The sequence below is a fragment of the Leptosomus discolor genome, chromosome 1, assembly GCF_034619465.1.
Source record: "Leptosomus discolor isolate bLepDis1 chromosome 1, bLepDis1.hap2, whole genome shotgun sequence".
Taxonomy (NCBI): domain Eukaryota; kingdom Metazoa; phylum Chordata; class Aves; order Leptosomiformes; family Leptosomidae; genus Leptosomus; species Leptosomus discolor.
Window position 1 is genome coordinate 129,486,003 of NC_141391.1, and position 27,995 is coordinate 129,513,997.

A 27,995-nucleotide genomic window follows, 5' to 3' on the forward strand; every position below is an offset into this window, starting at 1 on the left:
TGCAAACTAGCACCCTGAGCTTCTTCTCAGTCTGAAGTCAAAAGAGGCTTCTCACGGGCTACCATGGGACATCTGAGTCTCTAAGCAGGGACTAACTGTGCAACTGAATACTTAAAAGCAAACCAGTTTGAATCCTTTCACTGCTCATTGCCCAATGCGTGTTATCCAGCATCTGATATGGTTGAATGGATGTGTTCCCTCGCAGCATCTTGGTCATGGAAAAAGATGCTATGTAGGCTTTGGGTTAAAAGTTAGCTAAAGCTGGAAGATCATGGGGAATAGAAGAGCTTGAGGGTGGGCCCCAATGTTTCCACTGGCAGGAGTATGCTGTCTATCTCATGTGCACCACCTTCAATCAGCTAAGGTTCACCTGAAAGGGAAGTTAGGCCCAGACACAACCTGGCTGCAGATGTCTGGAACTGGCCTGGATTCTGCTCTGGTGTTTCTTTGGGGTTAAGACCAATGGTTTGGCTCAGTGCCATGATCTTCATCCTCAAAAGTTTGGGCTCAGACCTTGATCAGCCTTTCCAGAAGTTCAGGAACTCGTGAGTGTTGATGTCCTGTATCAGATCACCTGCACTTACCCAATCTTTGGCCTGAGCTTTCAAGAAGAAAGAGGTTCAGACAGGGACTGTGGTGTTTGGTTTTGCATTGCATTGCCAGACAAGAACATCCTGTTGTTATATGGAATCACTGAAAACTTAAACAGCATCCCTAAAACCTTCCTCCCCTCCCAAAGCTTTTTGCTGCTCCTAGCAAAACTTGCAGGATTGAGTGGTCTTGTCAGAGTAGCTGCAAAGGGCGTTGTGTTTAATAAAAGGACTACACTTTACAGTGGCCTTCCCTATGTCTTGCAGTGAAATTTGGTCTTTGGATGTTAAGTGCTGGGCCGATGAGCATGGAGGGTACAAACTGGCTCCCTGTGTCCCTCTGGCAGTGAGCAGGCAGCCACTTTTCTCCTGCTCTGGGACACTTGGAGCAGATTCCCTGCAGATTCCTATTGTCCTTACTAAGGAGGCATGATTTGCAGCGGTGCTGGGTGCCTGCAGGTGCCGCCCACCACAGGGGCAGTCCCAGTGGCTCAGCACCATTGAGAATCAGGCTGGGGGGTCCGGGCAGGGGCAGGGGGAGCCGGGCAGCGGGGAAAGAGGAGCAGTGGTGCTTGCTGACGCTCAAACGCAGGTCTTCTGATGGAGGGACCTGCCTGAGGGGGAGGCCTCTTAGCCCCCACAAGTCAAACTGCACAGAGTCACAGTTAGTCATCGTCATCGTCATCATCGTCGTCGTCGTCATCATCATCATCATCGTCATCATCGTCGTCGTCATCATCGTCATCGTCGTCATTGTCATCATCTTCTGTATTTATCTTCCCAGAAAGCACGTCCTCTATCCAGTCTTCCAGCTCCTCGGCTGTGGGCAGGTCATCGTCGTCTCTGATCTCCATCCAGATGCTGTCAGCCTGTGGGGACAGGTGATGGGGGATTAGCCACCCTCAAAGACACAGGGAAGAGATGGGGTTCACTGCTATTGTGTGGGGGTAAGGGTTGGACCGTGAGTGGGATGCAGGGGTGGTGATGGCATTAGCTCCCTCCCTGCCACAGCCTGAGGGCAGTCTCAGCTGCAGTGTCTCTCTGCCCACACATTGGGATTACCACTTCCCCCTGAAGTGCTATTGCTTTTGACTAGGAGCAGTCAATGGGTTTACGTGAGTGTGCGGTACTGTTTGCCCTGGGTTAGACGTGTGCCCACTGCCTTTTCTTCTGCTGCGTTGCCTACACCTGTAAGCAAAAGCATCATCCACCTGATGCATTGTCCTCATCCTGTCTGGCCAGTTTTGTAGACGTCAGGTCTACATAAAGAGACCTATGCCAGCTCCCCCCGCATTACCTCAGTTCACAGGACATCGTGGCATTTCCCTCCTTCCTTCCAGAGCTCTTTTGGGACCTTCTACTTTGAGCCTTTATACCCTGCTGTTAGAACCCTTCTCCCTAGCCTCTTTTACCATCACCTTTGCTCTGGACTTTCCACACATGATAGTGGTTCCTCCTGTTGGAAGAGCCTTTGCTTGGATCATCTCAACCATACTCCAGCTGAAGAATGGTGAAAAACACTGGTGCCCTGGACTACAGGTGTCCTGCTCTTTCTCCCTAGCTGTCTGCACTACTTCCATAAACTGGAAGGGATGGGGGGGATTCAGTGTGAACATGCTGTCTAAAATGCAGCAAGAAGATGCTGTCTAAATTGTGGTTGTTATCGAGCGACAGGAAGCATAGCTGAGATGGTCTCTGAGGCCTGGAAATGAAAGGTTTTCTCTGCTTTGCTATAGGTTCCTTGGGTAAATGGCTGAGTAAGGTCCTTTCCCTTCACCTCCATAAAATAGGATCAGCCTCCTATTTTGCAGAGGTGCTGTGAGGTTGTCTCATTCAGCATTTGATGTTGCAGAGGCAAGTGCTTTTCATATGTCAGAAGGTAACTACCAGCTTTTGCAAATGCACCCAACTTCTTTCCTTGTCTGTGGTACCTAATTCTCTTTGATTCATGGCTTTCTAAAAAGCCAGACCAATTTCTGCTGAGGGAAAGCTGTTTCTCCCTTACAATATTTTCCTCCTAAAACACCAAAACGGTAATTAAAAAAGAGCCACAGAGAGGCATGCAGCTCTTGCTTCATGCAAGAGATCCTGTCCCCAACCTCAGGACTGTTTGTGTGGCAAAAAGTGACACTTTTAAATAACGGGAACAGGGGTGGGCCCATTGCACCTACAGAAGATGCTGTGCAAATAAAGCAGCAATATTTTGTAGAGTGTCATGGCCCTAGTCCTGAGCCACTACGATGTGACAGGCCAGTGGGGGCTGCTGGGAGCTCTGGTGTTTGTATTGGCAGGTTTTTAGAGAAATGGTGGGGTCACAGGGGTTATGTCTACTGAAGCCAACAGCAGTGTTTATTTTTGCTCTGTTTATTTTTACTCCACTTTGTACCTGTGTAACTTGGCTCAATGCAGTGATGTAACACTGAAATAACGAAATGAGCTCAGTGTTTGTTTTAGATATCACCCGTCAACCTAGAACTTTCCTAAATCTGTCTCTTGAGGAACAGAAAACAGACTTAAGAGACATGAAATAAAAACTGCAAATACTATAATCAACAATGTGAAACATTCACTATATCAAAGCCAGATAATGCATGAGTTTTTACAGTCTCTGAGTGACTGCTGGATAATAAGACATATGTCCCTGCCTAATACTGCTTTCTGTATGACCCTTTGGCACTGACAATCCTACTTCCATGAATTTCCATTGATAGCTGTTTAATGTAGCTTTGACATGACTTAAACATGGCCAAGTGCAGTAAATATAATGAAGGGAGATACTAAGGACTAGTAACAAGGGCAAAAGATTGGAAGACTTGGGCTGTATTTCTGGCTTGTCTGTTCATTTCTCTCATGATCTGAAGTGACAGATGCTATCTTGGAGGGACTCTTTATCAGGAAGTGTGGTGATATGATGAGAGGTAATGGTTGCAAACTGAAAGAGGGGAGATTTAGATTATATGTTAGGAAGAAGTTCTTCACTGTGAGGGTGAGACACTGGAACAGGTTTCCCAGAGAAGCTGTGGCTGCCCCCTCCCTGGCAGTGTCCGAGGCCAGGCTGGATGGGACTTTGAGCAACCTGGTCAAGTGGAAGGTGTCCCTGCCCATGGCAGGGGGCTTGGAACTGGATGATCTTCAAGGTCCCTTCCAACCCAAACCATTCTGTGATTCTATGATTCCCTTTTGTCTCTCCCTTGACAATTCTGCTAACAAGCCTTAACCTACTGGGTCCTCTAATTTCTCTAGGTGTCTGTCCCATGGTCTGGCAGATGCTGCCCTGTTACAGGTAAAGCACTTCTCACATCCAGCCAGTGCTGCATCTGCTCCCTGATCCCAAGCCAGCCTCTCATTCCCCTCAATATGACGGGCAAAATCCAGGGCCTCTGCTTTCTTCATAACACCATCACTTTTATCTCCCTACCATGTCTCCCTTCCTATGATCTTTCACAACTTGCTACAACAGGAGACACAGCTATCTAGTATACCCTAATTATCCCTCTTTTTCTGGGGATGTACATGAAAGAGGACATGGGGGCCAGAAGCAAGGTCACTGGTGGGGCCAGGACCAGCGCCCAGCCCCGGAGAGTTGGTCTAAGTCCCTCTCTGCTCTCTTCTAATGAAACATCAGGTTTCCATACAGCTGAAATTTCAAACATGAAGTCAAGCACCAAATTACAAACACTTCTGCAGTGAAGAGATTTCAGCTTCCAGAGACACTTACATACCCACACAGGTTCATTTTAAAGACATTAAAACACCCAGTGTTTAAACATCAAAAATAAACTTAGGTAATAAGTGAGCTGGGCTGGAACACATCTCATTATGTGCTCTCTGATCATCTAGACTGTTACTGTCAGCAAAAGAAAAAATTATTTCTCTCCATAGTTGTGTCAGGGCCATGATGCACGCTACATTGCACTCAACAGCTCTCCCCAAATCTCTGCTGTTGGGGCTTGGATGGGTCCCTCCCCCATCTGCCTTAAAAGCTCACAGTGTGCCAGCAGCCTGACATCAGTCCTATGGCTTGCTGGCTTGAAGGCAACCATAGTGTAAATGGTAGCTGCTAGAAAGCTGGCTTGATAGCACAGCTGTACGTGCTGTGGGTACCACCACCACTGTGGCTGTGCCAAAGCAGCACCTGCCTGTGCAGCTCTCCCTCTGCAGCGCTGCCAGCTGCGGGACAGTGTGGAAACCCTTCACTGACACCAGGCATGGGGTGGATGCGTCTCCTCTTCCCACCCAAATCCCTCCAGTACTTCTTGCACATCAGTGGCTGAGAAGGAGGAGGGCCTGGATGAACCCCAGTATACCCTCTTTGCCCCAGCACGATCCCTCCATTACCAATTTATGTCATACTCTTATTAATGCTGTATATTTATTTGGTTTATTTCAAGCTGTGCAGTTTCTCCCTGTCATCTGTTGGGGACCGTCTTTCGCTTCTACGCTCAAGCTGTGCCATTCTGCTTCTGCTGCAAAAACACTCTCCTTTTTCACCTCTTCTCCCCTAAGTGTGGCTGTCTTTCCCCCTACACACACCCTTTTACTCCACAACCCCACCCCGATTCACTCAGAGCGGGGCATGGACAAAGGTGCACACTGTGGGTTGGAGTGGAAATGTGAGACCTTGAAACCGAAACTGGACAAAATCCTGAAGCGCAGACCACAGGGGCTGGTCCTGTCCACAGCATATGTGGTTTGTGTGCAACTTGTCAGCAGAAGCACGCTCAGACTGAAGCCCTGAAGCTCAGCATCAGAGGTATTACAAACCCTGCTGCACGTGGGAATGATGAGGTCTTTACACATTTTCCTGTGGGAAAAAGCCTGGTCTACCTGTACTTAACAGCAGAAACCCCACTGATTCCAGTGGATCTCAGATCCCATCCTTTCTAGCACCCTAATCTTGGGATTGCTGGATTTTCTGGGCACATGCTACTTACGTCTGTGACGTTCACCACCCCGATCTGTGGTCTGAACAGGTCAATCTTGAAGGTCTTCTCCCAGTAAGTGATCAGCTGCAGGAGTGAGAAACAATGCTCAAAGTGTGTTTCCAATACCTCATTGCATCAATTCAGCCAGCCGGGCTGCAGTGTGGGGAGCATGCATCGATGAGTGTGTGGGAGAGAGGAGAGGCTGAACACAAGCTTGGGCTGCCACACACAGCAAAGGAGGGTGACGACTTTGGGCATGTTCCTAAGACACACCTTGATGGGAGGCAGACCTGAACGAGCAGCTCGCAGGGATCGCCCACGGTCCGGTTTCCTGTCCTTCCCTGTCCCAAATTCCCCGGGGCAATTCCTGCGCTTGTGCACACACACACATACCCCCACATCCATGAATTAAACCAAGAAAGGCAAAGAGCCCCTGCCACTCACCAGAGGAAAGTCGTCGGGGTCAATCCAGACAATACTCAGGTCGGGATTATCGGTGTTGTCCCTGGCAACCTGCTTCAGGATTTCCAGGAACTCAAAACCATCTGAAATGATATACGAACTGCTGCAGCTCTCTCCTGCAAACATGCAGGCACTTTTTGCTTGTGGGGTTTTCAACTTCCCTCGCCCCCCTATGCATAAAGGCATTGTTTATAGTTCTCATTAAAATGCTGTCTCCCAGCTCTTTCTTCTGATAATAAGGCTTTTAATTTCAAGCATCCTCCCCGGGTATTGAAATTAGTTACACATGAATTAAGTCTCGTAATCCTTCCATGGAGTGGAACAATGTCACTATTTTCTTGTGGCGAGAGAGGAACTGAGCTCCCGAGAGGCCAAAGCTTTTCGGCATGCTGATGGCGCTGGGAAACACCAATGCCACGGCTTTTCAGGAGCTGATGCCCGTGGGTTTCTCGCATGCCCATCACACACCTAGCCCTCAGCACTTTCCCGGAGCCACACAGCAAGATGGATGCAGAGTTACAGAGCAAATCCTGGCACTGAGATGGAGGGGTTGACTTTTTTTCCCCAGCCAGCCCTATGTTTATATCCAGAATTTGAATCCCAGTTAGCACACTGGTTAGTGTAAACACCCAGAAGCATCCCAACTCCCCATCCCAGCAGGCTGGGGCTCCACATCCCAGCCAGGGCATGGGGCTCAAAATGCAAACAAAGCACATGAAACTACTCTTTCTTGAGTGGTGGAGAGTCATACAAGGAGGAAAACAGCCTCCTACCTGGGTCGTCTTCTTCAGCGAAGGCCACAATGTGGATTCCTTCCATGTCATCCTCCTGGAAATAACAAAATACTACTGATGGGCCAGGGAGGGAGGACAGAGCCCAGGTGGTTGCTGGAGACGAGGAGCGGTGGGATGTCTTCAAACGAACAGGACGATTGCAAAGGAAGGCTTGACTGGAGCCCCACCACAACAAAAGAAATGGGAGCTGAGGCGAGGCTGAGTTGTGGAGATATTAGGCGTTGAAGTGGGTAGTTTTGGTAGCATTGCTGAAACCCTTCAGCTAAAAATGAGATGGACACTATGATGACAAAGGCAAGGGAGGTTCTGATGGTGTGGGGCAAAACCTTGCCTGTGGAGAAGGTCAAGGGCTCTCTAGTATGGGAATATGGGCTCATCCTTCATGCCTGAGGCCACCTACCCTCCTAAATTTGCAACTGTCAGGGGATGGTTTGCAGGGAAAAAAATAACTACCTACTGCTCAGCCCCCAAACATGCTCCTTTGGGGCTATCAAAGGAGGTTTCCTCACAATATGAGAGGCAAGGTAGCTCACTTGGGCCCCTTTTGGGAGGCGAAGGGTCCCGGCTCTAGGTGAAGGTTTCTGTGAGTGGTGAGTTGAGTGGGAGGCTCATTTCGGGGCTCCAGTGAGTAGAGGACAGAAATGATGGCCTGGTGGACTGCTTTTCTCCATGAGACACGTGAGTAATGGCTAATGATATTGGCAAAGGCCAATGGATCTGCTGGCCAGTTCATCATCTGCCTGCTATGAATGTCATCTCTGAATTATTCCACGGATTGGATTCGCCTTCCTCATCCACTGACGGTCCCGGTTTCCATTTCAATTGGTTTTAATGCAAGAAAAAATTCCCATCTAAATGCTAATTTCTTTTCCCTTTTGAGCCCAGAGGTGACAAAGCCACCATCAAAAACTGAAAGGAAAAAAAAAAACCCTGAAAGATTAAGTGGAAAACATTATCTTTAAAAACAATGGTGGATGCTGGGCCTTTGCTGGCGTCTTCAGGGAATACATTTTCACCGGGGCATTCTAGGCAGATTTATTTGGGATTCAGACCACTTACAACTGGCAAAATCTACACTGTTGCTTTTTCTCTATATTTGCCAGCAGCATTGTCGGACAGCAAAATTAAAAAAAAAAATATATATATATACGTGATATATAATAATATATATAGCTATATAATATAGTGCTATTCTGACCTTCAAGGCAGCAAACAAAACTGGAGTAACTCCAGTGAAGGCATTGAGGATGTCCTGAACTTGCAGCGAGATCAGAATCCAGCCTGTTGTCTCCTGTAGGTACGAACACCCTGCTCGTAGTGGAGGCAAGCTCTGTATTCCCAGGCTGCTGGTAAAGCGAACATCCCACCGCTGACAATTCACACTTTTCCTGAGGTTATTTTAGAATATGTTCAGCATGAAAGCAAAACCACTGCATATGAAATTTGGGTCCCACTGAAGCCCCAGGAAAAACCTTCGAGGAACTTCAGTGGACCTAGGAAGCTATCTTCTATACAGAATATGTATTTCAAAACAAAATGAAAAGCTATCATGCCTAAGTGACTCATAACTCCTGGTTCAGTTTTATTACCCCTCGCCTTGTTGTATTAAAGACTCCCAAGGTTTTTGGGCCTTCAAAGTCCCACAGCATTTCATATTACATGGCCAAGCAAGCAGGCAACTGAATGACATTACAAATATGCCGAGCTTTTTGGAGGAATGACTGCATCTTCCTTAGTGCCTGTAAAGCACCTGTTCAGCTTTGTTTTTCAGTGTTCAGCTGGCGCTTGAAGGTCCCTGACTGGCTATTAACATTGTACTTATTCACAGCAAAGGGAAAATTTGTTATACGCGATTTTTCTTTCATTTTCACCCTTCTCTTCCTCACTGTTGCAGATCAGGAGAGTCCTCTCTGTGTGATCAGTGCCAAACTGCTGGTTAGTTCTTCACAATCGCTGACTTGCGGCTTGCTCACACTGTGAGAAGTGCAATCAATGCAGCATTTGCTCCTTAATCTATATAATTAACTGAACTGCCTGCCCTCACTTGCATTTTGAATTGTACAACTGCTCTGGTACAATTTCCATGAGTCATCTGTCCAGTACAATCTCCATAGTTTGCCCAGTGAGCAGGCCACGGAAATCACCCTACCACCAGCAGCAACGACCATTAGATGAGACAGAGCACCCTTCCATAGCTGTATCGTGGCTACTACAGAGGCTCCACACCTGCCTGGCGCACTTGGTTAGCTTTCCCTGTTCCCTCTATGGAGCAAATGGGACTCAGCTCAGGTGTCCACCACTGTTGAGCAAAGCATTTGAGCAAAGCATTTGAACTCAGGCACTGGGCATGACAGTCAAGGCTTTCCCTTCTTCGCAGAGGAGGGAAAGTGGCTTTGAAGGAAAGGAAAGATAATGTTTTGCCCAGCCAGAGGCTGGAGCTCTTGAGCAGCAGTTTATTGTTGGAAGCTAGCAGGGGATGCAAGGCTTCCCACCCACACGTGCTTACCCATGTCTCAAACATGTCCTCCGGGCGCAGCTTCCGCAAGGTGGCCCTGAAGGGAAGACAGAAACGCTCTTTGAGAATGTGTCCAGAACTGTCATACGTGATGCTGACAGTCTTGTGGAAAAGGTCACCGTGGCACATTTGATTGGTGGCTGGAGTCAGTGCTGTCGGCCCCCACGTTTTGAATGCAAGTACAGGGGCACAGTAGGTCAACTTATGCTTTTATTTATGGTGATAAAACCCTGCCCTTGCCCCCACTACAGTCATTGCAGACGCTATTTATGCTTTGGAAGATGAGATGCCTCTCTATGCTGGGATGTGCTGGTGAATTAGTCCCACACATGGCAGATTGTTCTGTCTGTGCTGAGAGCATGAGGTGACCCATTCACTTCTGTCTTGCAGTCCCTGGGACATTCCTAATGGGCTTTGTTCCCCTTTTCTCCTGGTTTTACCCCAGCATAATTCCACCACAAAAATCCTTCCAAACACTACTGAAGCGAAGACAGAATAACATCTGGGAAGAAAAATTTAGATCTTAATAACCACTGGCAAGAAAATTTAAACCATAAGACTGGCTAAAGCAATTTTTTTTTTTTGAGAAATAGGTCCTAAAGTACAAAAAAAAAATTAATAGTAAATATTTTCAAACACATCTGTAACACCAAGCCTGTCAGAGAGCCTGGCAGGCTGAGAGGTGACTGGGGTGTTAAAGGGGAACCCAAGGAACACAAGGCCACAGCAGACAAGCACAAGTAATCCTTTGCACCTCTGCTTGCTGTGGCATCAGGTGTTCAGGGAGGTTCCCCCAGCAGAGACGGTCTCCCTGGCTGACCAGCTCTGGGGGCTGCTGCAAAGAGAAGTGTTGGTCGATGAGGTCTTAGAACAGATCGGTAAAGGGAGTAACAGCATGTTGCCAGAACCAGTTGGCATCAATGAAATGTGTAACCTATTGCTCCAGCTAGCCTCGCTACCAGAGCAGTGGAAACAAAAAGCATTTTTTAGAGGTTCCTAAATGACCTGAGGAGCTACAGATCTGGAAGGGCAACTTCCTTATGGGCACAATGCTACCAGCAAAAGTAGAGTTAACAGGCATTTGAAGGAATATGACATGATAGCACAAGAGATGTATGGCCTTTAAGAGGAAAGTCAGGGCCATGGTTCTACTGGAGTTCCTAGAGCAAGTCAACGAGTGGGTGAAGGTATGCTGGTCAGTGCAATGAGTTGCTTTCAGAGGACCATTGGATAAGATCTCTTACTAAAGGTTCTCAGAGAAACTGAGATGCAGTTAGATCAGAGGGGTGGTCCTCCTGTGGATTAAGGACATTGGAAAATGAAGGGTGGATAGGAATTAGCAGTTTTCATGAGAGAGAGAATTAACCAATTAAGATTCATAGCATATGCTTTGGCGTTATCATATGCATAACATATTCTCACCTGGTCTGATAAAGGTGGGAAATAGGAGTATGGCAGCATTTGCTTATCATATCCAATTCTTTGATGACAAACACAGGCCTGACTATGAGGAGATACAGAGGGAACTCCTGAGACTGAGTGTCTGCATGTAGAAAGTAACACACTCGCAGAAAACCAACCCTGACTATACAGGTGCAACAGTGGGTTCTAAATTAGTTATAACTGATTATTGCCTCTCAGGAAAGGGGCCCAGGTGTCACAAATTGAGAAAGCAGCAGCTCCAAAGGCAAAAAGAAAGTTACAAACAGCTGGGAAAGGACTAAGGAGCAAAACACCTCATACCGTTATGGCAACAGACAGCTATGCTATGCACCTCCTTAGTGAATGTATGTGTGATTCTGGTCATCCCATCACAGAAATGATATGGAATAACTGAAAAAGGGACATGGGAACATGGCAGGGGTGAACGAAGGTATGGAACGATCTCTGTTTGGTGGAGATCAAACAGATAAGAACTCTTTATCTTGTAAAAGAGGTGACTGAAGAGGGATTTGGCAGAGGGTCTGAAAAATTTGGAATGGTTAAAAAAAAAATGAATCAGAGAATGGCTATTCATTGTTCCTCTTATCACAAGAGCTAGTAGGCGCACAGCAAAATTATTAGGTAGCAGGTATCAACTGAACAAATAGGAATGCTCTTTTGATGCAATGCATAATTCAGCTGCTGAACTCATTACAGATGGATACTTTCAGCATCAAAATAGAAATGAGATAAAAAAACAACTATAGAGATTGAAGAAGTAGCCATTAAGCACAAGATCAGGCATACAATTTTTGACCCAGCAAGTCTCCTCATTGCTGATTGTCAGAAACTGGAGATTATATCAGGTGAATACATATTATGTGCTTATGCATACTTGTAGCCAGCTCTCAAGATGCTTTCCCTAGCTGTTCTCTGGGGGCAGCTCTTGGAGAAAGGAAACGTGGTGGGAAGGATTTGATTGCACCCACATATACTGATTCCTGTGGAGTTACTCCAGATTTACTCTGGTTACTTCCCTATGCTGGAAGGAGCGGGGTAAGTTGGGTTTAGGTGAGTATGGGGGAGAAGAATTCAGCCCCCACATCACTACACCACAATTACAGGGAAAGAGAATGGGTGGGTGAGGGAGGGGTGTGTGGGGGAGGTGTCCAACCACAGCCTTTGCAGCCATAAACTCAGAGGCCTCTTGCTGCAGGCAGAGGAACTACCATATAATTTGTATTTGTGCAACTGAGTGCAAAACCTGGGCTGAGACCTTGGAGTCGCGGCGCCTGGCCTCCATCCCCAGCTGGACACCCATCTGCTGTGCAGCCTTGGGTGAGTCACACCACCGTGCTGAACACTGGCTTCCTGACCTGCTCGGGAGAGGAGGAATTTTCCCACCACCACCTGCAGATGCCCAGGGAAGCATCAGCTGAGAAGCTGCATACAGGCTCCTCCTGGGCACTTGCTTCAGCTCCTGTCTTGAAGTTGCAATAAAAGCTCATCAAATCCCAATTTCTGTGCAGGGCTGGAGGAAGAGGTGGTGAAGCCTGTCTGGGCACATCATCTGGGAGACCTTTTTGGAAGGGTGTTTTAAAGCATGCCAAAGGCCCTGGGTACTGCTGAGCACTGGGAGCTTTCCCCAGTGATGCGACAGGCCTTGTTGCTGGGGATGGAGAGGTGGCAGCGGGGCTTTGTACCTCAGCAGAGGGATAGCCCCTGCTTGCTGGCTGGAGTGAAGTGAGAAAGTCTGCTGTGTGAGGGGGAGGAGGCGAGTGGTCCTCTACACCTTCCTGCAGAGGAAAAGATCCTGGTAAGTTGTCAACAGGGAACCAGCACGTAGCGGCTGCTGAAGTTTTTCTCTATAGGCCTGATCAACTCTGTGTCTCACTAATTCCACTCCAAGCCTTTGTCTTTAGGTCCTTTACTGGTGGCAAGGCAAGAAGAAGCACTTCTGCTCCAAGAGACTCAGCATTAACTGCTGGGAACATATTGCTGTCACCCCAGATTTTTCCCCTACCTTGTCAGCACGTTGACATGTTTGGGATTTGAGGCACCCGATTTAATGAAAATCCTTTTAATTCCCCTCTGAGTCTTGGCACTTGGAAAATACACGTCCCACCCGCTTGCTCCTACCAAGCAGTGCATAGCATCTTGAAAGATGTAGGACTGGTGGGGTTTCCACTGCAACATTGTGCTGGTGGAGAGCTTGCCTTATTAGGCTACCATTTAGTTGATTGTGTTTAATCAGCCTCCTGATGCTGCTGCTGCTCGACAGAAAGAGCTTGGGAAAAAAGATGGGAAGAATTGAAGTCAAGAAGTCCAGCAGGTCAGCAAAGTGACCTGCGAGTACATGGGAGATAGAGGACCCCTTCATATTTTGGGAAAAGCAGTGATCTGTTTCCAAATCTGGTGACTCGTGGATTCAGGAGATAATGTCCTGTCTCTAAACCCTGTGTGTGAACAGAAACCTCCAGCTCAGCCCAATTTGGGGTCCCCTAACTATATTGATGGCCCTGCTTTTCTTGAACTCTTTTTTGTCGCTTGAATGACTGCTGGGAAATGCAGTTGGAGGAGCAGAAGATAGCCTATGTGACTATCCTACACTGTATTTTTAAGGGTGTAAAAATACAGCACCTCATAGGTATTTGTGCCCTTATATTTAATCCTGTGTTTTTACACAACCTTTCCAGTCACTTCCAGAATGTTGATAGCTGAGTCTCTAAACAACTGTGCAACAAACCTGATCACAAAAAGCATGGAGCCTCCACAGCTCTTGCTGAGTTGATCAAATGCTGTAGGTGTTCAGCACCATTGCCACATGAGGCCCAACACAGCCAAAACAGCAGTGGTTTCCTCTCTGTGCCTGCAGTCAGCAGGAGCCTCTTAGTCCCTCACAGTTCCTCCAAGCTTGGGGTGAGCTCAGAGCCTGCCTATAGATATATCTGACATCAGGAGAGGGATATACTCATCAGTGAAGCTGTTTTGGGGAAGGAGGAGACTGGACAGAATTTGGGTTTGGCCCGAGAGGCCTTGGTGAATATTATCTTCTGTACAGACCTAAATTAAAAGCAAAGGCAAATAGAGCAAGGTTTCCACTCTCCACTACCTGCAAGCCTCACTGCTTTTTGAGAAAGGACTAACCACAGAGGAGGAGGAGGGAAGCTGTGTTATCACAGCGCTGTGGTGGTGGGCTGTGATTGCGGCACAGATACTTGCACCTCTGGGAGTAGGAAAAGACCAGCCAAAATGTCAAACCTGGGTCAGCAAATCGCCAAAAGGCTGTCGTCATCCTCATTTTTTCTGAGAGGGAAGCCCTAGAGGGGCAAGCCTGTGATGACAGACACCTTTACCTGCTTCTCATGGCCAGGAGCGTTCTGTATGCTACATACCTTTTGTGCTCCTTCACAAATTCTACCAGCTCCTCTTCTGTGTAAGGCTTATCAGGGATGTGAACAGGCTCATCCATAAATGGTTCATAGAAGTCCACCTCGTTCATCTTCAGACCTAGTTTCTTGGCAACCTGTTGTGGTGCAGATGGTCAGAGGTCAGTGAGTCTGATGTGCCTCTCTGCCTACCCAGAGCCTCTCCCAGTGGCAGAGCTGAGGTCAAGGTACTTGCTCTCTCTCGGAGCATGCACTCTTAGGGGTGGCCAACAAAATATGAATGGATCTTACCCTGGTTGAAAAACCACTGATGCTCTCTACAATACTGATCTCAAGCACTGGGGCAGAGCAAGGCCAGAGTCAAGGTCCTGCACACCCAATGGGCCTGGTTTCCAAACCCAGGTCAGGACCTGTCTCCACACTGCAGAAATGGCTTTTTATCTTGCAACAGGGCCAAATCCAAATGTAGACACCAATATCACAAATTACAGGAACACTGAAAATGAGAAGCTGGAGCCTAATATTAAATCTGGGAACATCCTAAGCTTCTAGAAAACAGGTGGTGGAGTCTGTGGGGTCCCATGGAGGTCCATGGATGCTTACCCCTTTGTCGAAGGTGGCAAAGAACTTGATGTACGGCTGGAAGTGTTCGGCAGCTTCTTCAAATGCCTTATAATCTGGAAAGAGAAAAGGGGAATGAAGAAAAGATTTCACAGACAGCTGGCCACACTCTGATCAGCACAGAAGGCAACAGGGCAGAACAAAATACATCAGATAATGGCGCTATGTTTCTTCCACCCTTCCAGGGTTTACAAACAAGGACCATTTCACAAAACTGTTCTATGATTCTATGATTCTATGTAGAGCCAACAGGACACATGTTGTGCAGCCCCACAGTGCTCAGGAAAACTATAGATCCCGGCATGCCATGCTTAACTGGGGCTGAAATCAGCAGCCCTGTGAAGTAGGTCCAGGCATTAAAATTCTAGCCTGTTGATAAGGGTGTTTGCAGCTGCCCTTTTACACAAGCAGTAGTTCAGTCTGTGAAATACATGGAGTTGCTCCAGCATTAATGATTGCTGGCATTCCCTAAACAGTCACCAAGTGTGATTAGGCTCCTGCTGCAGGAGAAGGGGGCAGAAACAAGGTATGTTTTTACTGTTACTGGTACCAGGTCCTCAGCTGAGGTCAGGAAGGAAGCTCTCAGCCTGGCAGGAGCTCTTTATGACAGATATTTCCCACCTTTCTTCAAAATACCTACTACTGAACAGCGTTAAGGTCACTGCCCTGCCCAAGATGCCCTGCAGCCCATTTTGAGTGGAGGAGAAAGCTGAAGGGAGAGGTGGATGGGTTGCTGTGGTGCATCAGACCTGGTGATACACTGCTTGTTCAGGTAAGAATACCTGTCTTTTTGCTAAAGGCGAGCCTTGCAAGTAGGGGTTGCATGCTGCCAGCACTGCCTGGAGAGCAGGGGGAGCAGTCGGGGCTGGTGGAGGAGACTGCTGGGGCTTGCCAGAGAGAGTCTCAGGTGAGGGTTTCTCAAGGCTTGTGCAAGTTGATGGCTTTGCCTGGAATAGTCCCTGAGTTGCACATCCCCCAGGGCATGGGACCAGCCTCTTCTCAGTCTTGGGGTTCAGCAGGGAGAAACAGGTCAGGTCAGTGCCTCTGCTGGGCTGCCCTAAGGTGTCCTGCTTACTGCTGCCATATGTTTGCTGAGTTAGTATTTAATGTGTGTCCCCTTCTTTCCCTTTGCCTCGCTCCCTCTTCCTTTGACCTTTTGGGCTCACTGCTCATAAGAGGGGAGCTTTGCTCTCACCCAGTATAATTGTAACCTCAGCTGATTTTGGGTGGTGTAGACTTACTTTAACTTCAGGAGCCCCTGGATTATCGCCCCCATCTCTTGCCAGCAGACACCTTGCAGAAGGATCACTGCTGTTGATGTAGGAATGGGCTCATGCATAGCAACAGCAGAAGTTTGCCTGCAACCCCACCTCATCCTCCAGCAACTTTGGCACTATCATAGCCTGCCATATACCCCTAACACCCTTAATGTTCATGCAGAGGAACCAATGCCTGGCCCCCAGAGCCCCCAGCCAGGCTCCAAGCCCTGCGAGGAACATATTCATCTTACGTTCAGAGTCTTCTCCTTTGAAGTAGCCGATGAGTTTGATTTCCTCGTCAATTTGGTCAAAGGCCTGAAGCTCCAGCTTGTTGTTTATGATCTCCACAGGGTCTTCTAGCAGCTGCCATGACAAATGCATTTGATAATGCAACGATTTGCAGCACCAACCTATGCCTGGCAGGGCGTGTCACTAGCAGCCTAAGTGGTGAGAAAGAAGTCGCCCAATATCTCTGCTGCTGGAAACCCTACTTGGTGATCTCTGCCTTAATGTGAGGAAACAATAGATGCAGGTCACCTTCAGAGGGAGCTGTTAGTAGGTTCACTGCATAGGTTGAAGCACCAAGAGGGAAGCTGAGAGAGGTCTCCCTAACCCAAATGGATGCTGAGGGACCTGCTGTGATGAGAGATAAGGAGTAGCAACTGCAGCTGGCTTTAGTGAGGCTGAGAAGAAGGGAGAGCACTTGAAAGAGGCTGGTATGGGGACCGTGAGCTTCTGTGAATGATGGGTATATTTGTTTTCAAGTGTCATTTGCTGGAATAGGTCATTGCAAAGAACTTGCTTTCGGAAAACATTGAAATCAGCATGCTATAGGGTGGCCAAATAGTGTTTTGGAGCAGTGGAAAGTCTGGATGTGAATTTTCCTGTCTGATCCTTCTATGCAGAATGGGTTAAACCCATGCCTTGGCCTCAGACATATCACAGTGTTGATGCGGAAGTTGGAAGACCTATCTGCCACTTCAGCCTGTCGTTGATCCACACTTTGTTTCTGTTTTCCTAAGTAGCCACTGCTGCGGAAAAGATTCAGTGTGATTATTTTGCCCGCCAATACTGGTGTAAATCAGGTGTGGTTTCACCAGAAAAAAAAAAAAAAAAAAAAGGTTCAGGCAGGCCACTGTACAGCCTACAGAGGAGCAGAGAACCTCTGGGTTTGTTTTCCCTTGAGATCAGGCTGCCAGGGTACCACAGATGTGTTTGGTTTTATATCCCTGCTTCGCTGAGTACTTTCCCTCTTGAGTGGAAAACGCTCAAACAGAAATCCTTGCTCTCTTCCTTTGTTCACAGAACATGATTTTTCAGTGGCACGCCACAAAACACAGCAAGCAAAACCTCAAAAAGCACCTTATGCCGCATCCCTTGCGAGTGATGCTCTGGCATGAGGCTGTGCCTCTGCTGTGTCCACAGCAGCATGTGCAGCTCCCTGCTGCCGTAGTGGCCTGAGCCAAGGGAACCAGGGATCCCACTGCTGCTGGTGTCACAGCAAAGCCCTGCTCTGTCTGTGGCCCTCCTGGGAGGCGGGGCGGGGAGCAAATGCCTGTTTCTGTCCCTGCAGCCACTTGCACGTGTTTTGGCCAAAATACCTGATGCACGCAGACACAGACATTGCCGTAGGAGAGATAAGGTCCTGGGGAACTGTTTCTGTTCCCTGGCTGTGCCTCTCCCCAACAGCACTCCGGCACCACAGGTGACCGTTTAGGCAACCTGCCACCCTGGGAAACAAATCTTGCCAGCTCCACTGCTTGCCTTACCTCCCTTATCTGGATTATGGCATGGCTGCTTATAAAGGGAGCCTCATTTCAAAGGAAAGCCAAGCTGCTGTAAAACGTTTTCACTACAAAGCAAGGACTGCATTTTTGGGCTGTTGCCTCTCCTAGGAATAAAATGTAAAGAAAGAGAAGTGCAACATTGATGAAGGAGTCAGCATCTCTTTTGCATTTAGGCACAAATGTGAGTACACAGTTGTGTCTGTGCAAAAAATGGCCCAAGAGTATAAAGTCCTAGGGCCTTGATCTTCTCTAACTCATGGCAGTGCAATTCAGTAAGTTCACTGAAGAGACAGTAGTACACTATGTTGTTTGTGCTGTTGTGTCTAGAAATGAGCAAATAGTTTGCAGCATATACCTTTTTCAACCAATTGATCTCTTTTTTGTTGCTCTATGAGAATTCTACTTACTGGATTTGTTTTTAATTACTCTTCTTTTTTTAAAAAAAAAGGTGAAAGGTTTTGCAAATGGCAAAATGTTTGCATATGCCAGCCTGCTAACTGAGGTGGGTGACTAGCAGTTAGTTATGTGGGATTGTTGCGTGTTTCCAATCAAATACTCCATAAACAGAAAAGAGAGTGGAATGTCTTTAAGATGTAAGTGGTTGGTGGCATATAAAGGTACCAGCTTTCCTGGGAATTCCTGGTCAGACAAGTATTTGGGAAGCTGGCAAATGTCATCTTTACTATTGTGTGCCAAGCAGGGATGGAATTTCAAATAAAGATAAACCCATGGTTTTTAGCAAAGTGAGTATTTGCAAGGTCTTCTCTGGGAGGCTTTATCTAGCTCTGAGCTTATCTGTGCTTACATCCAAGAGGAATTCCACCAAGACATCTGTGGCCAGTTCCCCATCAAATTCAATCAGCCGCTCCTCCTTAAACACATAGAGACTTCCCTCTTCAATCAAGCCTGAAAGAAGGAGACAGAAAACATAATGTGGTCAACACATCACTAAAAGTATTTTTACTACAGAGTATCTTGCTTGTTATTCTAGCAATGCCTCCCGGGAAAATGCAATTGCCAGCTCGCTGTGTTGGTCAAGTTAGAAACAACCTGAGCAATCTCCCAAATGATGTTTCACAGCATGAAGGACAGACCTCAGCCAGAACGTGTGCTAGCTTCTTCCCAAATGTTGAACTTTTCATTCAGGCCACAGTTTGGCCTCAGCTGGAAAAATTCTTTACCAGGAACTTGTTTTAGCTTGGCTATCTATCTTCAGTAAATAATACTGGGCTCTAACTGACAGCACAAATTTTAACAACATATCACTAGATGGAAAATGGATTTTGATGTGGGTTGTTCTCTCTGCCCAGAGAACATAAACAGTGACCTGAGAGCGAAAGCGAGCTTCAAACTCTCTGAGGCTTAGCTAGCCTTGGCAAAAGGGTTAGAAACCTATGGTAAAGATGTCGCAGATGACAGGCTGGCAGATTTGGATAGTATATCACTGGACTGAGGACTGGGTGCCACAGCATCTTGATGGAGGTTACAAAATCAGCAGCACTAAGCTCCTGCAATGCACGGTGGCAGGGTATCAAGGGCCAAGTTTGTGGTAGTTTGCTCCTCCTTGGAGAGGTTGAAGCTGAGGCAGAAGCTCCCAGTTTTAGTTTAGCTTCCACCAGCACACACAGCCTCTAATTTAGGAAAGAAAATTAAAGTCCGATGTACAGTCCAGGTTGCTTGAACAGTCTCTGACCTTAAGCCTAGTGCTATATTTGTGTGCTGTTGTATTTATGTGCCATAGTATTTCCATATTGATTTGTGGTCTAAAATATGAAGGCATTGCTAGCCCTCGGAAGGCAACTTTCCAGGCGTGGGCAAGGCAGCAGCCTTTTTTCTTTACAGCAGATTTCCTCTTCTGCTCTGGGGAGCAAGTCAGAAGGGTAGGCACCTGGCTGCCAAACCATTGCAAGGCTGTGCCTCCCCTATTAGTGGCCAGGGGTCACCCTGCCATGGGGATGGTGACATCTGAGGGCCTCTGTGGTTTCCCTGTAGATTTTGGTCTGCATTGCTGTGCCAGACCTGTCTGTGTACAAAGAGCATAGAATTACTCCATGGCACCTATTTACAGTTTCTGCTCAGCAAGCTGGGAGCTTCTACCCTGTCACTGCTATGGCATAAATTGGATTTCTTTTTCGCTTAGTTTTGTTTTGGCACTCTCAGCCAGGAAGTTTTTCACTGGAAGTGTCTTGACTCATCCCTCTCATCCTCACCCCCCGCCTCCACTTGATCCAGCCCATGTTGAGGTGGGCAGGTGGTCAGTGTGCAATTGCCACCATCACCCTTTCCATTGTGGTGACAAGGATTTGGCTGTCCTTTGTGGGGCTGGCTGTTGGGCGTCACTCCTGCACTCTCTCCAACTTATTCCAGAGATATCAGACATGGGACTCACCTAACTTTTTGGCAAGTTTGGCGTCCTTTTTGGAGTCCACCATCCCGAAGCCGATGCTCCTGGGCTCCAAGACCTGAGCCGCCAGCTGTGGGAGGAACCAGGGAGCCCAACATTAACAGCATTAACACCACAGGGTAGCTACAGGACAGACACAAGTGACCTATATTCCGCTTTCAGGCAGCACCAATGTCGGGATGCATCACATGCTGCCTCCCTGCTGAGATAACACTGCCCAGAGGTCACAAGGGTTGGGTTTCTTCCCACTGTGTCACAGCACCAAGTTTGCTGGTGATATCACGTGCTATTAACTTCTGTGTGACACTTGGGCATCAGGAGAGTGGTCCTGACCAAATCAGGGACAGCAAGCCACCAACATGAAGCAAAAGCTATATCCTCTATAGTGCTTTGGTGGCCTCCTGCAGGGGAGCATGACATGTGGGCACCATGAACATTTGAACTCTGGAAGTGCTTGGTGCCAGGCAACAGTGGTTGCAAACTGGAGGGAATGCAGGGCACTGCAGCATCATGTTTCCTTCATACATGTGGTGGGGTGGCCAAAGCAAGCTCCCAGCAAAACAAAGCAGAGGGACTCCTGGATTTGCAAAAGCTGTTTCTTCTCCTATGAAATGCTTTCAGTCACGTCTCCTGTCCAGGATTCAGTGACCCCCACCAGTCCTCGTCCCCTCTTTTTCCTAAAGAAATTAGTCTAATCCCAGCCACACTCGCGTTTGCCTCCTCGCAGCTTTGTAAAACCACTGCCCCCCGTTCCCACCATTTTTGACGAAGGGGCCTCTTGAAGATATCAAGTTCTTGCCTGTTTTGTGAAAATAGATATGTGAGGAAAGGAGAGACGCTCTGCAAGGGCCCCGTGGTGGGAGTGGCCCCGGGTGAGACCCTGTGAATTCCAAATAGGCTCCACAGAGATGCAGTGACTCTGGGAAATGAGCCCCCTTACTCATCAGATGACTGACTTAGCCCCATCACAAGCATGCCAGAGACCCTACAAGGCAGCAATGATGCTCTGAGACTGTCAAGCCACTGTAAGAGCTCCCTCCTCCTCCCTCTCCCTCCCTGCTTCATGAATGTCTCTGATGCTGATGGTCTTCTTGCTGTCCCCCCTCCCAGTCCTGACAGATGGGGGAGGATGAGGAGTCAGGGGCCTCTGGGACAGGAATGTCCCTACTAGGGCACAGCTGCCTGCACTCAGCAGTGGGAGCCTGGAAGGGGGAAGAAGAAAAGCCATGACCAGAGAGATGGTGGGCTGATTTATGAGGAACACCCTCCCGCAGGACCCATTTTGGCACCCTCCCCCAGCCTCAAAGCCAGTTTGAATGTCACCCAGCAGCGCTGCCCCCATGGCCATGCGGCCCCTTGGCTCCCCTGCTATAAATAACCTCTGCCTGTGCCCAGCCGCTGCGACAGTGAGCGGCAATTAAAGGCGTCGGGGAGCAAAAACCACAGGGCAGCCCCCCACCTGCACACTGGGTTGTCATGGGGCCGGCCAACTCCCCGTGCTGGCAGCACCCAGCTCTTCCCCAAAATCCTGGGGGATGATGGCAGGCACCTTGGTGATGAGGGTTCAGGGACCTTGCTTTAGCAAAGGGGAGCGACGGAGGACGTGGGTGTCTTCTCCCTTCCACCAAATACAGATCCTCAGGCCTGTCCCAAAGCCCTCCAGAAGGACACATTCTCCACCAACCACCACAGCATCACTGCAACCTTGATCCCTCTGCTGCTACCTGGCCTGTTGTCTTTAGGGGGAAATGCTACCATGTAATGCAGAAGGAGTGCTCGTGCTATGCAGGAAACAGGCAGGCTCATTGCTCTTTCCTTGCTCTCTGCCAGTGCTTTGAAATAAAGGTGAGGCTGCACATTCAGGGCTTGTGCTTACAAGGGATACCGCCTGAATGGGGCAGAGCACTGGTCGGTGTTTGCACATCCATTGACAAGGCATCTGAGCGCTGGTCTGACCTGTCTGGCATCCCATCTCCTGGCTCAGGCCACGGCCATCTATGCTAGAGCACCTGAGACCAGCTGGTACCCAACAATGCAGGGAGAGATGGACACCTCTTATGAACTCCCTAGATATCTGCAAGTGGGTGGTGGTTAGAGAAGCTGTTTTCTGTTCCCCATTACAGGGATCTGCCTTTACTGGCAGCCTGTAGGATCACCAGCTTTCAGGGATATTGTCAGCATGTCCCTGCTTGTTGGCAGTTGTGTAGACCAGCAAGAGGTTCCTCAGAATCAATGCCTGAGGCTCTGGCTGCACTGTGACCAGAGGTAAAACACAGAAAGCCCAAGGAAAGAAGACTGTTCGGTCATGCCTGGTCCAGTCCATACTTGATCTAGCTACTTATTTACAGCTATGTTAGCCATGTGCCAGACAAAGTCAAAGGAGTTTAAGCCAAATAGTTGCTGAATCCTGCACACAGGAGATGATTTGGGTTTCTTGGGAGTGTTTGAAGAAGCTCAGAAATGTGCAGAAAAGCTGCAACACCTGCTACAGGCAAGTGGTTGGGCATGAGTGGGGGTGTTTGCAAAACAGGAGGCATTGATCAGGAGCAATATGTGTCAGCATGCAGTGTATACAAGGTAGCTCTTCAGAGTGGTGTGGGTGCATCTGTGTAGCTGTGACCACGGGAGCTTGCTGGAAAAGAGTAAATGTGTCAAGAAAACGTGGGTGATGGGATGAAAGCTTTTTTGTGTGTGTGAGACCGTGGGAGCGTGCATTTCGTTAGGGCTCTGAAGGAAAAAAAGCTCACAGTAATGCTGGAGGTGTGCCTGTTGGTGTGGCAGGGTTCATGTGACTGTGTCTAGTGAGACTGTGTCTAGGTGGTGTATGTACCACAAGTATGGGTGTTTGGAGATGTTCTTCTGAAGAGGCTCATCCTGAAAGAAGATGTGCAGCAGTGCATGTATATAAGAGAATGCGTGTGTACAGCGTGTGAGTGGACCTGCAGCCTGCCACCTTCGCTGGGACTTTCATGCCAATGAGATGATGAGGTGAGTAGTACAGCCTGTGCCCATCCACAAAGCACTGGGGTCTTGCACTGAGGAAATCTTTATGCAACATGAGACTCTCGGGAACTCTTTCCACTGTGGCAGCGCCTGGAGGCAGGAGACCTTGGCAGGGCATCATCAGTACCTATGGTGGCTTTTTCAAGTCCAGGTTATACAAGGGATGGACATTGCTCCTGCCCTGGCTTTTCATGCCTTCCACTGCAGCACATGAGTCTGACCAGTGCTTAGGTGAGGACATATTCGCACACCTTTCTTTGAACCCCATAAGGCAGCAAAATATAGAGTATGCCAGAGGCACAGCAGCTTGGCTAGTTGCCCCCTGCTCATTACAGTATCAAGCATTTATATATCCCCTTACAGTATTTTCTGATTCCATAATGCTAGTGGGATTTGAATGCAGATAATGTTTCTAATCTTGACAATCCTCTTGGCTCAGGACCTTGGGACAGAGGCAGCTGTAATGTAAGAACACAGCCCCTCCTCCTCCCTCTCCTCCTTCTCCTTTTAAATTCATATTGCTTGAAGTTTTGGCCAGCCAGGCCAGCCTTTGTGTCAGCTTCTATAGTGAATAATTTAACTTCAACAGCTGCATGGGGAGATGGAGGGGAGAAACTGCCCTGGAAGAACTGGACCTAACTGGTCATGCAGTCCCTGAGGTATAGCAGGAGCTTTGGGCAGGCAGAGCTGACTGAGAGCATGAACAAAGATCCCAGTAGCTTGTAAGCTCATATCCCATGCACATTCTTCAGTCTTCCTCCCATACACATGAAGCCTTTGCAATGCACAATTTCTAGCCACAGGATCACAAGCTGTGTCCTGTGCAGCCTTGGGAAAAAGAGGTTTGAGTTCAGGAGCATTCCTCCTTTCTCCCACTTCCCTCAGGTAATAGCCATACTTGAATTTGGGTAAGCGTGAGGAAGTGCATGGCCCTCTGGGATGTGTGAGACGTGCCAGCCCAAAGTGAAGCTTGAGTACCACCAAGTAAGCAAGCACCACCTCATCTTGGATGGTGTCAACAGTTACAGGCAATCTGAATAATGGGGATGCAAAGAAACAACTCCCTGACAGAACATCTCAGCTTCACACCTGCTATACCTATCTGAACCTAGGTGTGATGCTGGGAAGCTTTTGTGAGATTTAAGAAGTCCCACAAGGTCATTCTAAAATCCTAGGTTAGAAAGCATGTCACTGGCTGCCTGACTACGCTCCTATTCCAGCTGCAGACAACATTCATTGATTGTGCCAAACATTGCATTCAGTGTCAGTTTTGCTGCTAAATGGCAGACAAAATCCAGCAGAGAGCGTTACAGATAGGGGTGAGAGGGGTGGGTGTCTCAGCATGGTCAGTTTTCGCTGTGGAGTGACATTACGACTTTCTGGCCTGGATTTTCTTCTCACTTCTCTAGCACCTGCCTGGAGCTCCCACATACAGTAGGGCTTGTCTTCCCCAGCCGCTCAGGCTGGGAGGCAGGGTGCTGGGGACATTTGGGTCTCTGAGAGCAATCATGAGTAAACTTCTCTTAAGCATGGGGAGCTTTCTGTTTCCCTAGCTGGCAGTGGTGGAAGAACAAAACTCAAGCAATACAAGGAGGAGAGAAACAGAAGATGATGAGGGAACATCCCTCAAGCAATTTACACTTCTCCACTGTTTCTCTCCTACTCTGTTTAAAGCTACAGTTTATGTTGATGGTCAGAACCTGGTTGGTATAATTATGATGATTTCATATCCCAAAATGTTAGGGCTTTGTTTTCATGAACACCAGGAAGAGATGGAAAAAGTCTAGGATATTTCCCCAAAAGCTTTGAATCCTTATGCAGGAGTCATGCCTTCATGCTACGGTTGGCTTCTCTGCTGTTCAAGCTGGTAGGCAGTTTGTTACAGAGCAGAGGGGGTTAGCTCTCCTTCCTAATGTTGTGCTGTCACCTCTAGCATCCCCTTGCATAACCCACTAGTTACATTTTGGGTTCTTGCATCATTCACGTAAGTGAATTAGGGGTCCTGAAGCATCGTAATGCTCAAAGAGAAGGGGCAGAAGCCTGCTGAGCAGCTGCCAATAGCAAGCCACCCTGCTGGCAGCACAGACCAGGGGAGAGCACATTGGTCCCATCTTCCTGCCCTTTTCCACCACCTGAGCTGCCCAGAGAAGCTGTTTATTGCTGAACCTGCCCTCCTAGGGGGTTGCAGCTCCTCAGACTAAAAGCCAAGTCCCCAAATATGGAACACCCAAAGGTCACTCCTGAAGAGGTGGCTTTCACAGGTAACACTCCAAGAACGCTGCCCCAGGGCTTTAATTGCCGCGCAGCCTCTCGGCCCGCTGAGGCATACGATGTGCTCTTTGGCTGCCTCCCTAAAGGTTTCGCATAGTTAGGGCTGTATTTTTATCTGTACCAGGCATCCCTAATTTTAGCGAGCTGTAAGCCAAAGTGTAGCCTCCTCAGCCATGAGCTAACTGGGGCCAATGCCTGTGCCACCCAGCACCCATGGGTGCAGGGGCCACCTGCTGTTTCTCCTGGCCAGTCCCCACTGGCACTGCATCACAGATGTTTTGCCAGCTCAGCTGGGCAGCTTGCACGCTGAGGACAGCCCGAGGCATACGTGCCTGCGTGCCTGCGTGCATGCATGTGCTTGACCCAGGTTGTGGGGTCTGGGATGGTGCTGTCCTACTAAGCTCCCCTTTGACAAAACAGAGGCCAGAGGTGCAATCTGGGGGCTGTCCTCAACAAAAGTGAGGCCATCGCTGCCTTGTTGTATTTCTGGCCTCAGAGAGGCTGCTTCGAAACCGAAGGCTGGATTGCCCACGCAGGGCACAAGCTGGTTCCTTTCAGCAGTTGCTGGAGGAGGGAAGCGTGCTTGATACTCAGCCCATTCACCTCCGCAGACCATTGCCCATGTCATTCCTACGCCCCCAGCTCCCAGGAACAAGACAGATATCTCGAGTTTCTGACTGAGTGGGTGTAAGCCAGTGCCTCTGAAACCCTAGAGAGTCCAGGATGCTGCAGGCAAGAGCCAGGAGCTCCCACCCTGCACCCATGGGAAGGATCAGTGAAAGGGGGCCCTGGGGGAATGGAGGGGGGTTCTTGAAACAAGAAAGTCTTTTTACCCAAAGAGTGAGCAAAGAGAAATAAGAACTGTGGAAAGCTTTAAAAATATGTAGCCCCCTTTGCACAAGGTTCGAGGTGTCAGAGGTCTGCTAGCTGACAGCAGTCTGTCTCCTGCCAGGGCCGGACAAGGTTCCCAGAAAAAGGACGTATCATGTACAGCAGCTGGCCTTTGCCAAAGCCGTGCCAGAGAGTGCACAGGAATGAGCACCATCAGCACTGTTTAGGAGGGAGCGCTGGCCGTCCTGGGGCGCTGGGGAGGGCAGGAGCAAACGCCTGCTCTGTGGCCCCCCCTGGGAGCTGAGTTCTTCACCATCACTGCTCGTCCTATTTCCTCGGGCAAGTTTTTGTCTCATGTATGTAGGCAAATCCCAATGTGAAAAGGGAAATTAAAAAGGAGAACTTGGACCTTGCTAAGTCACTTCTTTCCTAGGCCATGGATTCCTTGCCTGGATGCCTGTTATTTAGGGACAGAGGCTGCAAAAGGACATCTTTGGTCGTCAAACCCAGCACCATGTCATTCAATCTCTGTCACAACCTGGTCAACGTCCATTTAAAACTCATTGGGCTGTTCTTCCCTTGACATCTTCCTCCTCTGGTGATGAGGGACTTCCTAGTTTCCAGACTTGCTTTATTCATAGCCCATTTGTCCTTAGGCTTTGTACTTAAATAGCTCTTCTCCCTCTTGGGTGTTTAGAGAGAATTATAGTATCCCCTTTCTATTCTCCCCACAAATGAAGCTCAGACATGAAGGAAGGGCAGTCACAGGCTTTGATTAGTTTGGTTTCAGATGAAGGGCACTGGCAGACCGAGCTCTGGAGTAAGGTCACTGTGGGTGAGCATGGCATGGCCCACCGTACCCAGCCTGCCTCACAGAGCAACAGCTGCCCCAGCCCACGGGCAGGCTCCTGAGAAATGTCAAAGTCCAGGGTGGAGAACATGAAATGATAACTATAAACACCACCCATGTCCACTGAGTAGGTGAGTGTGAGCTCAAGAGAGTCCTTTTGAAGTCCCCTACTCAGGATGGGGCAAAGGCACTTCATTACACAAGAGTGAGACCCTGTCTCCTGGGAACTCTCTCCCTTCCTGCCTCTAGCAGGAAGGCACTGGGAACCCTCACTGGCACTTTTTTCAGGAAGCTGACGAGAGTGGAAGGATGGCCATGACCTAAGAGGATGGACTTTTCAATGTTTTTCCCCAATTGCATTTCTGAAGGCATGAGTGACACCATGCGGCTTAAGGTCTTGCATGGCACCTACAGAGGTTGTCTGCAACAGCTGGACAGTGAGAAATGCTCCTAGCTTCAGGGCCAAGAAAGTCTGCAAAGCATAAGCAGACTTGTCCTTGCACGGTGTCAGCAAGCAAACCCAAGCTCACAGGGTTCTGCCATGTCTCCAGGTGACTTTTGCGTAAAAGTTGGGTCTCTGGATGAAACCAGCTTGATTTTCTTTAGATACTGTGATTACAGCTGGTCTCTGCTGTGGGAAATGCTGTCAGTACACCGCTCTCCAATCATACTTTGACAGCTGAGAAAGGTGCATTTCAAAGAGCGGTATGGCATTGAAAGCCGGGTCTTATGCTAGATACTGCTCATGCAGCCAGTCCAAACTCACTGCTGGGAACTGACAGGGGGACTTCAAAGAAAGAAACTGGGCAATAACAGGTAAAGCAGTCTTGGAATTTTTTCTGCCACTGTTATACAGAAAGACCAAATCCCAT

General features: G+C 48.5%; 1 protein-coding gene across 1 annotated transcript in view; it reads right to left on the reverse strand.

Moving 5' to 3' along the window:
• Positions 1-1,255: 1,255 nt before the first annotated feature.
• CASQ2 (calsequestrin 2) overlaps positions 1,256-27,995 on the reverse strand; it is a 33,008-nt gene continuing 6,268 nt past the window's right edge. The window contains exons 2-11 of the mRNA XM_009949473.2: positions 20,154-20,238; positions 18,570-18,670; positions 16,229-16,340; positions 14,701-14,774; positions 14,104-14,234; positions 9,278-9,323; positions 6,751-6,805; positions 5,960-6,060; positions 5,525-5,599; positions 1,256-1,459 (exon numbers count right to left, since the gene is read on the reverse strand). Coding sequence (XP_009947775.1) covers positions 1,256-1,459; positions 5,525-5,599; positions 5,960-6,060; positions 6,751-6,805; positions 9,278-9,323; positions 14,104-14,234; positions 14,701-14,774; positions 16,229-16,340; positions 18,570-18,670; positions 20,154-20,238 — 984 coding nt within the window. The remainder of the gene's footprint in view (positions 1,460-5,524; positions 5,600-5,959; positions 6,061-6,750; positions 6,806-9,277; positions 9,324-14,103; positions 14,235-14,700; positions 14,775-16,228; positions 16,341-18,569; positions 18,671-20,153; positions 20,239-27,995) is intronic.